Genomic DNA, 17,044 nt, shown 5'->3' with positions numbered 1-17,044 from the left:
GGGGGACATCCTGCAGGTTCACTGTAGCCGAGACGTAAACAGCCTCCACACTTCCACTCTGTCTCGGTCCGTTTGGTCCCCGTCAGCGAGATGGAGCGTGATGAGTCTAGGTTGCAGGAAAACGGACGGAAAATGTGCTTTCGCTCGCGCGGTCGTGACCTCTCGAGTCTGGTTTCTGTCGAGAGTCGGCCGTCAGTGGGTCATCTTCTCGCAGACGTTCGATTTAACGTGATGTAAAACAGAGAAGAGGAGAAAGTCCTCGCTGTTTTTAAAGAGCCGGTGGTGGAGGAAGTTATCCAGGTCCAAAGTAAACGTACTCATACCACACCGAAGTAAAAGGTCTGCATCGAAAATGTCCCTTAAGTTAAAGTAGGTCATAAGGAAAAAAGGTTTTACAGTATTAAAATATGCAGAGAGACAGTGCAACACTAATATGCGTTCTATGATAATTATTGCTCATGCTTAATATTATTATATATATATACATTACTATTGGTATAGTTGGTTAAGGTGGAGTAAATCTTGCTACTATTTTACTAGCTGGTGAATTGATGGATTGAAAAAAAGTGATTAATGTCTTTTGAAACCAGGAGCATAAAGTCCCACGAGTTTGTTTTGTTTTGACAGTAGATTAGATTACACATTAAATTGATTTGATTAATAAAAAGCAGAACATGAAATTGTTCGGTATTTTTGCTTGATGTGTGCGACCATAACGAGAAATCTAATCTAATTTAATTTTCTGATTGGTAGTTTCGGCACCGATTTAGATGATTTGAAAGTCAAAAGTTGTCAACTCGGTTAAGCTTAAAGAAACAACCAAACAATGTTTTTTGTTAAAATAACAATGAAACAGCGTTTCGCAGCATAACTCGTGTCTATAAATAACAACGGCCCGTCTCTCTTATGTAACGTCACGTAGCAACCATAAAGTCAACACTATGCCAAAAATAAAATTCCAGCAACCGAACTGCTTCCATAATTGGAAGATTATAATTATAGTTAGTAATAGGTTTTCTTTCCAACCGATCAGCCCCGAAGCTAGCGATGGGCACAGGGCAGGCTCGCTTAAGGTGGACAGACCGTTAAGGTAGACCAACTATTCTCACAACTAGTGACTAGTTTTGCTCAGCTTTCAAACATTAGTTTTAAGTTCCTTCTCACCTTTTTGAACTAATTCTTCTTATCAGTTTATGGTTAGCATCCTTACTGATAGAAAATTAAATATCTTAATCCACCAAATAAGCTATGCTTTTGAAGCTTTTCTCTATTAAACCTTTTGCCACCGTTGAACCCTTTTATTAACCCTCAGAATCCTAAAAGAGCGACACTATGAGCCCTGCATGGCCCTCTTGAAGCCTCCAGTAGTGTTTGATGCTGCAGAGAAAGATGCTAAGAGGTGAAGGAGGACCAAAGAGGCCCGAGAGGGTATTAAAGGGGGCCATGATGGACGCGCTCTCTGCACACTGTCCGTGTGTTTGTTGTTGTTTTTTGTTTTCCGACCTTCCAGTTTATTTTGTATTCATGAGAGGAATCTAAAAATAGATCCCTCCCATCTCTCTCCCTCTCTTTATCTCGGACAGGAAGTTGTTCTGTATTCACCCTAAACACTCGTTTCCTGCTTCACACGTTCTCATTCAAATTTGGCTGCATGCTCCTCTTTTTGCCCCCTGCCCTCCTCATGATACAATCTTGAGTTGTTTTTTTTGTTTTTTTACTGTATCCATGTGTTGGTTATTATTAGCGACCAGACAGTCAAATTTCCTACTATTACATTTCTGTGTTTGGACTTCCTCAGTAGTAAACTGTGATCTTGTTCCCGTTTGTATCAACGGTCAGCTGATGCCCGAGCTCAGCAACCCTGAGACTGAGCTGAGGGAGTAGTTGACAAAATATTTGATGCAGATCCGCTTTTGGTTGATCGGATTATGTTCACAATCAGGCAGCAGATCTTCATATATATGTATACACTTCTACTAAAATAGCTTGTGCCGAACGGTTTTAAAATGAAATAGTCAATCAATAGAATATTAAGGATCGGCTTTCTTAGTAATTTATGGATTGTTTAAGTAATTGATTAAGAACAACACTAGTTCGTCAGCCACCACGAGTTACTGCTGGTTCCAAATTATTCATCTGTGTTTACATTGACCTCTGGTTTCTGCTCATCTCTAAGCTAAATCAACTTGCAGAGACTTGAAGCTTGTTTCAGACAGAGGCGATACATCAAAGTCAACATACACGCCCATTTATTTTCTTTTGTCAAATCATTGTCATCATTGCGTGGTAACTGTTCGGAAAACTCCCTGTTGGTGCGTTGACGGACATTTAGACATCTGACTATGTGAGAGACGAGCTACTGAAAAACCAGGGCTGGAAAAGTCTTTGCTGAAGTAAAAGTCACAACGCCACAATGTGCTCTAAATGTTACTTAAATGCGAGGGACTTCACACTGGCTATGAAACTGTCTCACTTTATTAGTAATGGCTCTATAGGACCTAAATAACTAAACAAGGCAAGGCTACTCCTATGTAGTTATTCTTAATACTCGTCATCGGTGCCACTGGGTCGTTTCCTGTGCGAAATCATAAAAAATCATGCAGGTTCACCAGAACCTCCTTCAGTCCCAAATGCAATCCGCGGCTGTGCCGCTCTGACACATGTGCATTGGCTGGGACCGCGACATCTGTGTCCACAAAGCACAGGTTAATCTTTCTAAATACTTTTTCTTGCAGCAACCAAAAGCGTGGAGTTGCATCCTTTGCGGCTGTCTCTTTGTGTGCGTAAGAGGCAATCGGTTCTGTTTTCTTTGGTGAGAGGATTAAACAGATGAAAAGACAAGATAATCAACTGGAAAAGTTCCCTCAGAGTGGATGAAAACAAACTGGAGCGCTTTCACTTTCTGGCCCGGAGAATGTTAATGTCGACTACCAAATAAGTGGTTTCCACTTGCAGACCCAAAGTCCTTTCAACTAACTGTGTGTGTGTGCGTGCGAACAATAATAAAAGCCACCTCTAAACTTCTCACCACTAAACATCGTCACTCTGTTTCATCCCTGCAGGCTGGATCACCCTACTATTTATTTAGATCTTATAATAAGAAATGCATGCCTTCGTGTTATTAGTGGCATTTTATTATGCCAGAGTGATTCATGTATTTGATGTACTGTATGTGTAGCTTGTAATGTATCTGTAGGCTACTATATGCTTCTGCTTTGCATGTTGCACTTAGTACTCAACGATGCAGCACAATGTCTTATTTAGTGCATCTATCAGCTGTAATTTTGCACATTTTGTTGCTTCATGCATTATATGCTTCGGTGTTTAGTGTGCTAATTGTTATGTAGCAATGGAGTATAATTATGTTAGCTTTCTATAAATGCATCTTCCAAAAATAAATACTAAAATTATTTTTTTTCTGTCAGTTTATGCACAATAATATTCCAATTTCAGTAACTTAAACTTGATGTTTTATTTTTTAACTTTGTAACATCTGTCCAGGGTCTTCAGATGACAACCAGCCTTTGGACTTACTCGGCCACATTTTCAGCAATGCATATTATTGTGTACTGTTCCTGTTAAATGCACAAGATTAATTACCTGTCTCTCTCTGTCTCTCCAGGTGTTTTACCTGTTGCTAATGGTGCTGTAGAGTCCTCAGTCTCCTCTGACTGACTGACCTCAACTAGACACACACAGACACAAGTAGACATGGAGAGTGGACCTCTGGGAATGGACACCAACATTGCTCCAGGTGGGTGATCCAACATCAAGGAAAACTCTAGCTTTGTATGAGTCTGGGTGGTGTGGGAATGCTCTGCGTGCCGGTTACACAGGGGGAAGCCAAACATTGTTAATGTGCACAAACCGGTCACATTGCAACAATGACGGTTGAAAACCGTTAAAATTTTTCCTTTTAAACAGTTGCAATAGTTAGCTAAAAAAATAATAAACTTAAGTAACAACTTTACAGTCAAAAAAATGATTATAAACAGTTGTAATATTAAAAACAAGAAGTGACGAGTATCCAGTTGGAATGGTAAGTTATACGTAACAGATTTAAACAGGTTGAATAATGAGCTAAAATCAACTTATAATAATTAGAATAATTATTGTTAGCTAAAAGTAACGGATTACCAGTTGGAATAATTGGCTATCTCGTTGGCTAGATATGCCGGTTGCATGTGCTCGCTCAGCTTGTCTCACCTGCTGCGTGTGTTTGTATTGAATCAGTTGTGGTTTCTGTTTGTCTGGTTGAGTCGGCCAAACCTGATTGAGGACCAAATAGTCCTGCTGTCTGACAGATTGTGTGCTTGATTGGTCCTCAGGTCCCCGAGTGCAGTCTAACTGCAGCTTAGCCTTTCTGCGGCGGCGGGCCTGGGCCCAGAGCAAAGACTCCACCTGGCAAGAATCAGAAGCAGAGAGCTGTGGCCCCCAAGGGCCCCAAGAGAACCAGGGCGACGGGGAAGAACAAAGACCCTCCGAAGAACCAGGTTAGTCTGAGCTAAACTGTCACGTTGTTGTTAATGGGGATATATTAATGTGTTTATTATCATGCATCTTAACTGTATTCTTAAAAAGCTAAACCTGTATTTGATGAACGAATTACCTTTTCTGCACCCACCATAGCCGAGTGCTAAAATCAGTGCTAAATAGGGCGAATTATCAAACAATTTGAAATCAGTATTGCCTGATAAGCAACAAGAAATTACAGAACAGAACGGCAGATGGTAAATTCATTTGAGGTTACAATACCCTTATTTAAATGCACACATTGTTTTGTACGTTTGAAAAACCTTTCTGTCGCACATGGGTTCGATGGCCAAGGCGACAGTTTTTTCCCCGGTTTTCCACCTCTACTCCTTCTACTCACTTTACTGGCGGATGACAGCCATGCAAGCCTATATGCTGCTTTCAAAAAACTGGGCGATAGGATTTATTCTTATTACACAATATATGTGCGCGTAACTTTATATCACAACGGTAATATATGTTATGATGCTGCAGTAGAAAACAGTACAATCCAACAACACAATATTCCCCCCAGATTGAAAAGATAAAGCTGTAAGCTTTAGTTTCTGAACTATGCTCCCTAAGTTCAGTTCTTCATGACAACTTTTCCATAAATTCATCCCTTAAAGTTGAACTGAAATACAGTACATGAATTTTCACCCTTTGTTTTTGACCACGCTAGAGTTGAGTTGGTTGGTTGAGACTAAGATATCTAAAAAACTCATATTATTTCGTACAAGTATCCTTGAGGTTTACATTTGAAGATTCAACAGATGGCAAGATAAATTGTCAAAATACTTTGGGGTTCCACGTCTTTCCATGAAACAATACTTTGATGTAAGACCAAGTACCTGTAAACCAAAGGAACTTTCTCAACAGCCTCAGCTGTAGATTGTGTCCTGTGCTAAGTTGCAAATGTTATCAAGGGAACATGTTAGACTACCACGTTTAACGCGATAAACGATACACCTGCTAAACATCGGCGTGTTTGCATTGTCATCGTGAGTTGACGTGAGCGTTGAACTCGAAGTACGGCTTTGCTTTAGGACATCCTCACAGAGCTACTGGCATGGCGGCAGACCTTTAGTCTTGTTTAAACACGCACAATCCTCTTAAGTCACTAAGGATTTATTTCTTTAATTCAAAACCGCTTTTGGATTCTTGGACTTTGATCATCAATTGTCTGTCAAAAATGTCAAACGTTCACTTTTTCCAGTGACAAAAACTGGTGTAGTTTTCGTTCAAAATGGGCCTGTTCAACACAAGCCCGGTCCGTGGTGTTATGAGTCACTCGTACAAACACCTTCACACTCGACACTGCGCTCAGTCCTCAGCAATACACCTGCCATGACATACAGTAGTTGTATTACACACCCAAGACGCTGCTACTCACGGTGAGAAACACCGGCGAAGTGCACTCCAGTTCGGGAGAGGGGGGGGGGGGGGCAGTGCTAGACTTAACTGTCATGCAAGGTAAGTTACACTGGCTCTGGGGCCCTTAACCAAACAGCTAGGACTTCATTATGATGTGTACATATGAACATATTGATTGATTGGTGATAGATAGAAAGATAAGGAGGAAAAAAGGAATAGCTGCAGACAATATTCAGCTGAGATGTTGGGTTGTATTCCAAAGTCTGGCACCGCTTTAATGCTTTTATAGCATGTTGTAATTACTGTGTCACAAAGCATCTACTGGCTTTAACATGCTGATCTGTCTCTCTGTGGCAGGGCGAGTTCCTAACAACATCGCCAGCTGGCTGATTGAATGCAGGTACAGTATCCATTCCCCTCCTGATTTAAGGACCATACCAAAGTGTTGGCGTGTTTGCCACATGACACATGTGACTTGTCAGATCAGTCTGCACTTCAGAAATGTTGAATGCTGCCAGTTTTTTTTAAGAAATGAACTGAAACCAGTGACTGCTGCTTCGAAGCAAGAAAACTAATCACAAAACTGATCGATGATATGAAAATGATCAGCAGGAATGTACAGTAAACAGACTTGGTATTTCATGGCCTGAAATATTAATTGTAAAGGATATGGTCCTTAATATCCTGACTGACTGAGTGGCTGACATCAATAAACCTATAGATGTGTTTTCCTGGTGTCTAGAGGTGTGTTTGTTTAGTAGCGTTCTTATCGGCTACTGACGTCAAACCACAATGCTAACACCTAGGCATACAACAGACACACACACACTCTCTCTCACACACACACACTCTCATAGGGAGCAGACCAACGCCCAGAGATAGGGCACATGGAGCAGTCCGGGCGAAGGAGGGAAAGAAGCAGGAAGAAGCTAACAGAGGGCGGAAAGAAAGGCAGAAAAGAAAGGAGAGTAAACAGAGGAGGGGTTTCTCCTGCTGTGTCAATACTGTTATCACAAACACACACGGTGTTTTGCTGCCGCCACTCACAACCCTGTGACACCAGCGCTCTGACGTGTCCCCTGTCACGTCGCTGTGGTAACATGGCCGCCAGACGCAGAATCACAGGTCCCTATAGCAACGGCCGCGGGGCCGGGGGGCTTGAGGCCAACATGGCCGCCGGGTGGAAAGTAGGAGGAGAAGCAAACACTGCGGCTGCGCACTGTTGCACAACCATCTGTGTGTTTGTGTGTGTTAAATGGTGGCAGGAAGTTTTGTCCCATTGATAAGAGTGGCAGGTTGTGTAACAGCTCAGTGTTCCCAGCGTTTGGCTGCAGACTGAAGCTCAGACCCGATAGCTTACGGCCACTGTCAACTTGCCTGAGCGTTCAGCGGGTTAACCTGGGACAACTAGTCTGGTCAGTAGGACACCTGAAATGGGTACCAAAAAACAGGCTGGGGTATTTAATCTTGCCTCGTCAGTTGTGGACTACAATAAGTGGCCTCGTCTGACCAGGACTTAGCCTGGGATAGTTAGCCTTTGCCTGACAGGCAGCTGACGTTGGGATTGTTATCCTTCACCGGACAGGCAGTTAGCCTGTGTTACTTAGTTAGCCCTACAGGCAGTTTGATGGTGTCACTGAGCTTTAACCCGAAAGGCAGCAAGCCTTTGTTAATTAGGCAGGTTTAAACGAGCCACATTTATCAGTGAAATAATGAGCATTGAGACACATCGGCATCAAATATGTTCTATACAAGCATGCACACTGGCTGTCTGTTTATGCGTTGCATGGTCAATCTAAGTTTTGGGTTGATGTATAACTCTCTGTCTCTTTGTGTCTTCTCCAGGACTCCCCTGGCAGCCTCTCTAGATGATCAGACTCCTTCTCCCAGCAAAGGTAATCCGCATTGACTGTGTTTTGTTTATATATTACATTGTGAGATCTCAAAAACCAGATTCCCCTCAAGTGTCCGAACAGGTTTGACGAAATACTTAAAACCAGCCATCACAACTTAGTTGGAATTATTTTTAACGATTTTTAACAATTGATAGTGACATTTCTCTCACTCTACGTTACTATTGATGTGTTTCTAAAGGTATTTCACAACTTTATGACTTTGTGTGTGTGTGTGTGTGTGTGTGTGTGTGTGTGTGAAAACAGGAGTGCTGAAGAACGGCTGCAGCTTTGAAGATGACCTTTCACTGGGAGCTGAAGGTCAGTACAGAGAATAACTCACAATACAACCAAGATTACAAATTTGAGCTCATGTTCTAATTTTGTATTTTAACTCACACCCCAAACTTAAGAAAGACTTTGACATTTTGGAAAATCCTCTTACTCAAAGTCACATGATAACTGGATATTGGTAGGGCTTTCCTCCAAATAACAATGAGATGAGTCTTTAGTCAAGAACACCAATCATTAACTGCAAAACTGACTAAGGAAAATACAAAAGATGGTGTTAAGATGCATTGACGGTGGCTTTTATCCAACAGGAACAGTGAGTACACATGTTGAGTGTCATACAGGACAAATTCGTTGTCACTATCTGTTGTTAATGCGGCTAAACATCAACAATTCACCTTTTTAGTTATTGGTTATCTTAAGCAGGGCTAATGGGCTATGATACAAGGTGCAATGATATTTTAATGTGAAAAGTAAGCAAGGTTCAAGATAAAAGGTTCAGTTTTATTGTCATTTTACAATGCAAGATATGCAGGTTAAAGTAAAACACTTGCGGTCATAAAAATGTAACGATAATGGCATTGCTTTATGCAAAAGAAGATAGCAAAGGTTCTGTGAAACATTCAGAGATGAAGTGCAATGTATAGAAAAGTGTGCAATATAAAAAACATAATAGCATAAAATCCAGTGGCGCAGTGTAGACTTGTAGCAGAGCTGGTATGGCTTCTCAATAACTCATCAGTCAGGCTCAAGAAAGCTTCCTCCGTGATGGAGTTGCACCACTGATCGGAGTGTGTGATGAAGTAACAACATTGAAGAAGTTACAACTGTATTTGGAGAGTGTGGACACTTTGCATATGTTGTAAAAGGAGAGCGTGAGAGAGAGAGAAAGAGAGACACTGCTCCATCTTCATTCCTCAGTTTTTTTTACGAAAGGAAAAGTCAACAATCACAGGTGTGTGCGCGTGTGTCTTCATTCCTCTGAATTCATCGGTAATGGCTCTGAAAGAGAGCGAGAGAGAGAAAGAGAGTTGTAGAGCATCTCTGCCAAAAACCACCAGTCATTTGTTTATTTAACTTGTTTACTCTTGAACACATAGTGAGTAACTAGAGGCTAAAAATAGCTACAGTACAATTGTTTAATGATCCATTGTTGGCATGGTTAGCAGAAGTGGCCTACTGTAATTCACTCTCTACTTATGTACTGAAGATCCTGATTTTCAACTATGAAGTTGAGCAGACATAATGTTAGAAGTTAAAGTTTAACTGGGAGGTTCATGAATTGACGTGAGGTGATCCGGTTTGCAGTCACCAGTCTGTCTGTTCTTTCAGTTCAGAGTGAAAAGACTCTCTGTAACACCACTGTAACCAGCAAAGAACAGACAAACTTTACACTTTTATTTCTACCAACTCTTAAAGGAAATATCTGTCTCTTAAGATGCTAAATGCTCCAATGTGTTCAACAGCTAGTTGCTAACTGTTTTTCTCCCATTTGTGCAATGTAGTAGTGTAGAGTTGTGTCAAGGAAATGCAAGTTTAAGACACTTCTGCATTGGAGTGGAAGTTGTCGCTTGTCTCTACCCTTTTATACACGTAGTCATGTGATCCATTGCCAATATAAAAATATTGATTATATCCCATTACGTAAATGTTACAAACGAATGTTGAATAATGCGTGTCATATAGCAACATTTACCAGATAGAAAATAATTTGATTGGGACGAATGTATTAAGTAGACAATGGTACGATAACTGAAATTAATGCATCACATCTTTTATTTCATATCAAACTAAAGGCTAATGTTGAGGCATTTGGTGAGTGGCGTGACTGAAAATATCTCCTTAGTTAATGCCAACAGGACCGAGTTTGTGTTTCACACACCACAACCTTTTTCCATTTGAGCTGACTGGCCTTGTGTTTTAGATTATGGTTTTTGTAAAAAACCTATTTAGCTGAGTGGCTCCGGCTACGACTTGTCATCGGGCTAAATCTCATCCCATGTGGTCATGTCCAAACAGTAAGTACCCTAATCATGTTGAGAATGACAAGTATCAGAAGGAGCTCTTGTGGTACAGAAGACTTTGGATTGTCATGTATGAACACATCCTAATGGGCTTCAATAATGTCAAACATTATCGGGACAGAATGGGAGGGGATTAAAGTGTTACTGTGTGAATGGCATGGAAGGTAATTAGTTCATGAAAGGATTCCAGGGAAATTGGATGGAAGTGAGTCACGAATTACACGTTAGCTTCCTTTTTAAACCAGAAGAATTAACTGTGGATTCAAAGGAAAGTGTGAGGAAAAAGAGCGAGACTTTCAGAGAAAGAAATTGACAGGACGGCATGTCCCAACACGTTCTTTTCAAATGAAAAGGAAAGTAGTCACACCTGTAGTTGCTGATGACTTTCACTGACGGTATGAAAGTTAATCGGCTTCAGTGTTATTTATTAAGTCCGACCCAAAGCAGATTTCACTCCTTTTTTTTTTTTTTTTTAAACAATGGGTTTTTGATTTCAGGCCGAGGTGGACAAACACAGCGTCTCGTATTTTGACTGACGACTGTTGATTATGTTAGCTAATGAAGCCAACGTTCACTCCGCGAGATAGTTTAAAAAATAAATGCAGTTTTATAACAAGAAACCTTTAAATTTGCACTTTCATACATGATATCAGTGGCGGGCCGTCAGGGCCTTCTAAGCCTCTCTGAACAGAATCACAAAGTTATAGCTATTTTATAATTGAATTTGTTATTATTATTTTTTTATAATTAAAAGTTATAACTATTTTATAATGTAATTGTTTTTCACAAATAAACAACATGTATTATAATATTCTTTGCCTATTAGCTTATTATCCTGTACTCCTTCAGGCCTCTTGTATGGCTTCTTCGGAGCTGTTTAACAGCATTTTTTATCCAATCACATTTCACCTGTCTTCCTCTATGTAAAAGTAGCCTGGTTAAAATACATGAAACAGCCTTCGCGAAGGCCTGGACGTGTGATTGGTCACAGGGCCCGCGTGACTGTCAACATGCGCTGTGATTGGTCAGTGGGGCACCGTGACTTCTGTCTACCTGAAAACGAGCTGGCTGAACTCAGAAGGAAGGAAGGAGTAAGTTGTTGGAACGTATTTAGAGAAGCAATTCAATTTTTATAGTTTTGCTTGGTGTATTTTTTTATACTCTATGACTGAAGGAGTAGACTTGTTGGTAGATTTACTGGCAACGCCTTTCTCATGGAGGATGTTTCAGGAAAGGCTAGACATTTCTAGCTTCAACCTAGAAACAAAAAGCTACCTTGCTGGTGGATTATGACTTGCTTGTGTACTGATGACGCCTTTCACACAGAGGATTACGGAAATGTGGTGAGTGAAATGCTGGCTATGTTACTTATTTTTTTACATGTGCAGTCGTATTGAATCATACACTGCGCTGTTGCTGGTCAGACTGGGGCCAAGCCTCTGACCTCCAAGCTGCAGCAGCTGCTGGAGATGTGCGTGTGTGTGTGTTTGTGTGCAGGGTTTTGATTTTGTTGGATAGTTTTGTCATTACTAAATGCGCTGTGCTGCGGCTGTCCACGCTGGTGGATGAAGTGGCTTTGTGGGTCGGGCCCTGCTCATCGTTCAACAGCGGATTGTCCTCTCTTTTTTTTTCGCGTCATACTGCTGGAGCGGCTCCGCGGGTCGGGTGTTCACACACATGGTGGACTGTTTGAACGCGCCGTGTATTGATGCGCCGGTCTGTGACAGTAACGTAAGTGATGTGGACCATACGGCACTCATTGAAGGCCTCGGTCTAAATCCCACGGCCCGCCACTGCATGATATGCTAGAAGACTGAAGCGAAAGGGCAAAAAGTCAGCGTCCTGAATTGATGGTATATGTAGAAGACATAAGAAACATATCTAGAAAACTAAGAAACAGCATTATTTTTGTGTAGCAGAGCACAGCTAGTTAGTTCTAGCATTATAAAGACTGTTGAGGGAAAATGTTGGAACGCATTATTAATGTGTTTGTGTTTGTCCCATCATGCCTCTGTCCTTGTTTTTCTCTGCAGCCAACCATCTTCAGTCCAGAAACGACAAAACAGAATCCTGGTGAGGTCTCTTTAATTCCCAACATTCAGTGACTTCAGTTAATAGCTCTGTGCATGTGTGATAATGCTCCTGCGTGTATGTTAATGTGCAGCTTTGGTCTTGCGGCGGATCAGAAGAGGACTCAGTATAAAGAGGGAGCAAGAAGTATGAACTCCACCGGATCAGGGAAGAGCAGCACTGTGTCCAGGTCAGTTCACCTTCTTAGTGTTCAGTCCGACTCACAGAGGTGTCCGCGGGAAGTAACGCAAGTAGAAAGGGGCGGAGACACAGAGGGCTGTTGTTGAGCATCAAGCCAATTAACTGACACTGCAGAGAACTCAACCAAAAGGGGTGCAGACATGTAGACGAGTCCCAGGGTGAAACCTAGTGGGACACAACATGATTAATGAAAGTAAAAAGAATGAATAGGATTTTTAATTATTACATTATTTCAGCAGTAACCACACAGTGTAGTTACATTCAGTAACTAACTCTCTATACAGTAGTTGTATTGTTTGTGGAGGAGTCGGCTTTCCTGCGTTTGTTTTGAATGGCCTCCGTACACACAAGAGGTTCACAGTAAACAATGCAGCATCGAAGAAAGCCTCACTTTTTGTAATTTTACATCATTGACTCCACCACAATCACATCAGAACGTTGTTAAGTTACTGCTCACGCTAACCCAACATGTCCCACTGTTGCCCATTCGCATCAAAGGAATACAACTGGCACAACATGCACCGGCTTGTTACAAAGGAAACGCCATGTATTTGTTTTATTCATCCTTAAAAAAAAAAGTAATCTCTCGATATGTTTTTTGATTTTTTTAAACTCTCAAATATTAATGTTGGCATAGGCAGGATGACTACACTGGGATTAGGTTCCCACGCTGACACAACGGATTAGTAGGTTAAAAAAATATACTGCGGGGATTTAACTCTAACCGGAAAGATGGAGAATCAACACAACCCCATGAAACAAGGAATCTAACAGTGTGGCTCTATACCGATAAAGTAAGCGCTGATATCTTTTCTGACTCTGTCAAAGCACATAATCCATCAAAGAGCAATTTCTCATGAACGTGAATGTCTGTGAAAACCACTCTGACACAACACAGCGCTTTTCTGCAGTTGCTGTGGCGTCTTCCTGTTTTAGCGGCTTTCCCTTATCAGTGTCTCACAGAATTTCTCTGAATTTATTATTATAATTTTCGGGTTTTTTACTCAGGAAAGCTTCCCACCGCCTCCCGTGCTGCAGTAGCACTTATCGCCTGAGCCCCCTCATAAAAGAGGTTTAAAGCCAGTATTGGTCGGGCTATGGACATTGCAAAATCTCAAGAATCAAAAGCAAAAAGTATTAAGAACAAGTCGTATAAGACTATGTTAGCTGTACATAAAGATGTAAATATACACAGGTTGAGTTGAGTGACATTGCTTTGCTTCAGAACAAATGGTCCCGCTTTCTCTCTCTAATAAGTGCAGCGTCTCTCTTATGCTACTCACACCAGACGAGAACCAGACTCTTCTCACAGCTCCTGTGAGTGAAATTTGACCGGTTGGACTGATAATAACAACAGCTCACAGTGTCACTGCTCCATTAAAAATGTGGGGGGTCAAACTGGGGAGTGGTCAGTTAACTAATTCAATAAGTATGTTCATGTCTGAGGTGCATCATCAGCAGATTTCTGTTTGACGGCTTTACTGTTGAACTGAATCGTCAGCGGTGGGAGTTCTCATGGAAGGCTGATTTATTTGGTGGTGGTGTTATGAGGCTGACGGTGCCAGGGTTTTCGCAGTGCTCCAGCCATTGGAGGTGCATGGTGTGTTGTCTGTGTGTGTGTGTGTTATGGTTCCTAGTGTGCAATGGGTTGAGCATCATGGGTAATCCATCCTCTAATGTTGTTGACGTAGGGTTCAAGAGACTCCTGGGCTGTGTTTAGAGTTTGTGACACAAAGTGTCACAAACTTCTACAGAACTTTGAAAATGTTTTCAGGTTTCTAAGTGTGACAGGAAGAAAACCAATTAATACATGTAGAGTAATTATGTATCAAAACACCAAAGAGTTTAACCACAAACAGCAAAATATGTAATCCTTTGCTGTCTACGCCATAGGACAAGCAGTAGCAGCTCTGGTAGTTTGGTGTTACAGGATAATGATAATAATAATGCAATGTATTTCATATAGTCCCGCTTGGCATCTGTGAATTAAGGTACATCCAAATAATAATGATAATTTTACAGTTTTTCTCATTCGCTTTGGCTCAATTCTTGATTTAGTTTTTTCTTCAAAACAATAAGTTTAAATCTTTGAACGGTAAGTTCAGTGTGACCAGAGCCTGACAACTCCCGGGAACTGCTTCAGAGACTCTCATGCAATCGTTTCAGATTTTCTTCATGTTCAGGCTAGTTTCGTGGCTTTGGAGCTCGTCAATGGTTAAACGTTGTGTAATAGTGATACTGTATAGGATGTATATAAGAAACATTTTCATGGTTTTCATTCAATTGACCATAAATTAAATGTTTTTTGTGAGTTACTACCTTTTGCAGACATGCATAACATAGAGTTGTGATCGGCCATGAAACAGTTGTAACAATTGCACCTAGAGTTTAGAGAATGTTGAGAACATATGAGGCAAAACAATTGAGAAAAACTGTATACCGACAAAAAAAACAAAAATGTCTGAACGAATACCTGGCAAGTTGACCAACCACCACAATATTGCACATGAACATAATCAGAATCATGTTATAAAGTGAATTAATTGGCACAACAAGATGTTTTTCACGTTATAACGAGAACTTTTCTTGTTGTGATTAGAAAGCGTAACCAAATTAAGAATGAGGCCGACTCTCTGCAGCTAGAATCATTTCTCATTGATTATCTTGAGGGACACGGATGCTCCAGTGTTTCCCATCAATAAAGCTTCAGTGATCACAGTTATAACTTGCAAAGTCATTTATATTGTTGCAACAAGAAAGATTTCTTTTGGTAACGTGATGCAGATCAGTTTTTCTTCAGGTCTCTTCTGGTGTTCGTCCTCTAGCCGGGTGTGGTTGGAGGTGCTGGGGAGGGGCCGGCATGTACCTAAACTACCTCACTAACCGACTCACAAGAAACGCTGTGTGTGAGGAGTACTAACTAGCTGTCTGTGTTTTCGTAGTGCTTCAGAGGTGTTGGAGCAGTCAGAGGAGCACCCTGAGGCGACCCTCCTTACCCTGCGGTTAGACTGATTAAACTAACCAGCAGACTAACTCACTCGCTAACTAACCGACTGGCAGACCAACTGACACACTGACTGAGTGACTGACTTCCTGTGTGTGTGTGTGTGTGTCCACAGTGTGTCAGAGCTGCTGGACCTGTACGAGGAGAACCCCGAGGAAATCCTCCTAAATCTCGGTTTTGGTCGAGAAGAACCTGACCCAGCCTCCAAGGTTCCCTCCAGGTTCTTCAGCAACTCCTCCACGGCGCGAGGCATCGACATCAAGGTACGGACGACGGCCGCGTGTTAGCCACCGAAAACAAACTCTAAATAATGACAAATGGGGCGTGTTCTCAAAGCCCACTGAACTGCAGGTGTAATAACGTTATACTCCAGCCGAGTGAGCGGAAAGACGATCCTGATATATATATTTGGTCTTCAATATCATTTTATCTGTGAGAACACACCAGATTTTTTTCTTTTAGAGTCTGCTACCTGGCTTGTGCCGTTGATCACTGGTACTGTTTTTGTAATGACATCACTTCCTGTGGTTCCACCTGCAGGTCTACCTGGGAGCTCAGTTGCAGCGCATGGAAGTGGAGAACCCCAACTACGCTCTGACTAGTATGTGCCATACTCCAAACTCTCCCATACACTCCCGGGACATCTGTGCTAGTGTTTATGGCTGTACTCTGCTCTCCACACCCGCAACGGTGTGTTTTACTGGGGTGCGTTTCAGAAGAGCAACCACACAGGCGGTTCATGTCCTGAAACTGTAGACAGAGGAAGTGTGTGTGTCTGTGTGTGTGTGTGTGTGTCCTGTTCCCAGTGTTATTAGGGTGTTTTGTGGGGTCCTTTTTAGCTGTTCTGCCAACTGCCTGGGCAACACGACCATCAGGGACAAAGATCTGTTTGTCCCAGATACACACTACACACTACACACACACACACACACACACACACACCCCACATACACCACACACACCACACACACACCACACACACAAACCTGCACTGCTAACATCCTGGCCTCTTTTTGTTTTCAAACTCGTGTTTGCATGAAGGTATTGGCTCCCTAATTGAACACACACACACACACACACACACACACACACAGCTGATTCTCTTCTTCTTGACAGTTTAACTGTCCTGGTGCTGTAAAAAAAGGAATTTCTAAAGATTGTGTGTGTGCATGTGCGTGTGCGTGTGTGCGTGTGTGCGTGTGTGCGTGTGTGTGTGTGTGTGTGTGTGTGTGTGTGTGTGTGTGTGTGTGTGTGTGCGTGTGCGTGTGCGCGCGAAGATGTCCATAGATGAAAGTACTTCAGGACAGCAAACGTTTTATTTTATGCTTTGATGGCTGTTTGGGGCAGTTTAAAAAGTCACTGGTCCCAGTTTGTTTTAAAAGACAGTTTGAGTGTTTAACCGAGTTGCTCTAAATATTTGCACATCAACATATAACTAGGTTTTAGTTCCTGTCTCGGATCTTTTTTACTTCTGTGTATTTTTTGTTGTTGTTCAGTGCAGCAGATTTGGATTTTTGCCACGATGCACCAGTTCCTCCAGTCTTGCTGGCTTCATGTGGGCCGCCCAATTGTTAATTTGTCCCATCTCTGGTGTTGTCTCTCAACATCCTCTTCCTCTTGCTGGCTGTAGTAAATACAAGTAAAACGTCCCGATCGGTTGACACGGCCTGCCGTAC

The 17,044-nt window shown here is 41.8% G+C and overlaps 1 protein-coding gene across 2 annotated transcripts in view; it reads left to right on the top strand.

Moving 5' to 3' along the window:
- itprid2 (ITPR interacting domain containing 2) overlaps positions 1 to 17,044 on the top strand; it is a 33,517-nt gene that overhangs the window by 3,084 nt on the left and 13,389 nt on the right. The window contains exons 2-11 of one of the 2 annotated variants that reach the window (XM_068572470.1): positions 3,623 to 3,754; positions 4,329 to 4,493; positions 6,244 to 6,286; positions 7,732 to 7,781; positions 8,046 to 8,099; positions 12,127 to 12,166; positions 12,258 to 12,353; positions 15,307 to 15,366; positions 15,484 to 15,631; positions 15,909 to 15,969. In XM_068572470.1, the coding sequence (XP_068428571.1) occupies positions 3,712 to 3,754; positions 4,329 to 4,493; positions 6,244 to 6,286; positions 7,732 to 7,781; positions 8,046 to 8,099; positions 12,127 to 12,166; positions 12,258 to 12,353; positions 15,307 to 15,366; positions 15,484 to 15,631; positions 15,909 to 15,969 (760 nt within the window). In that variant the 5' untranslated portion in view covers positions 3,623 to 3,711. The remainder of the gene's footprint in view (positions 1 to 3,622; positions 3,755 to 4,328; positions 4,494 to 6,243; positions 6,287 to 7,731; positions 7,782 to 8,045; positions 8,100 to 12,126; positions 12,167 to 12,257; positions 12,354 to 15,306; positions 15,367 to 15,483; positions 15,632 to 15,908; positions 15,970 to 17,044) is intronic. The other variant, XM_068572471.1, reaches the window with a different exon arrangement.

Source organism: Clinocottus analis, unplaced genomic scaffold (genome assembly GCF_023055335.1).
Source record: "Clinocottus analis isolate CAN_PGR_092001 unplaced genomic scaffold, fCliAna1.0.p SCAF_12, whole genome shotgun sequence".
Classification (NCBI taxonomy): Eukaryota; Metazoa; Chordata; class Actinopteri; order Perciformes; family Cottidae; genus Clinocottus; species Clinocottus analis.
Note: the sequence above shows the minus strand (reverse complement) of the source record. Positions and strands in the feature narration are given on the sequence as shown.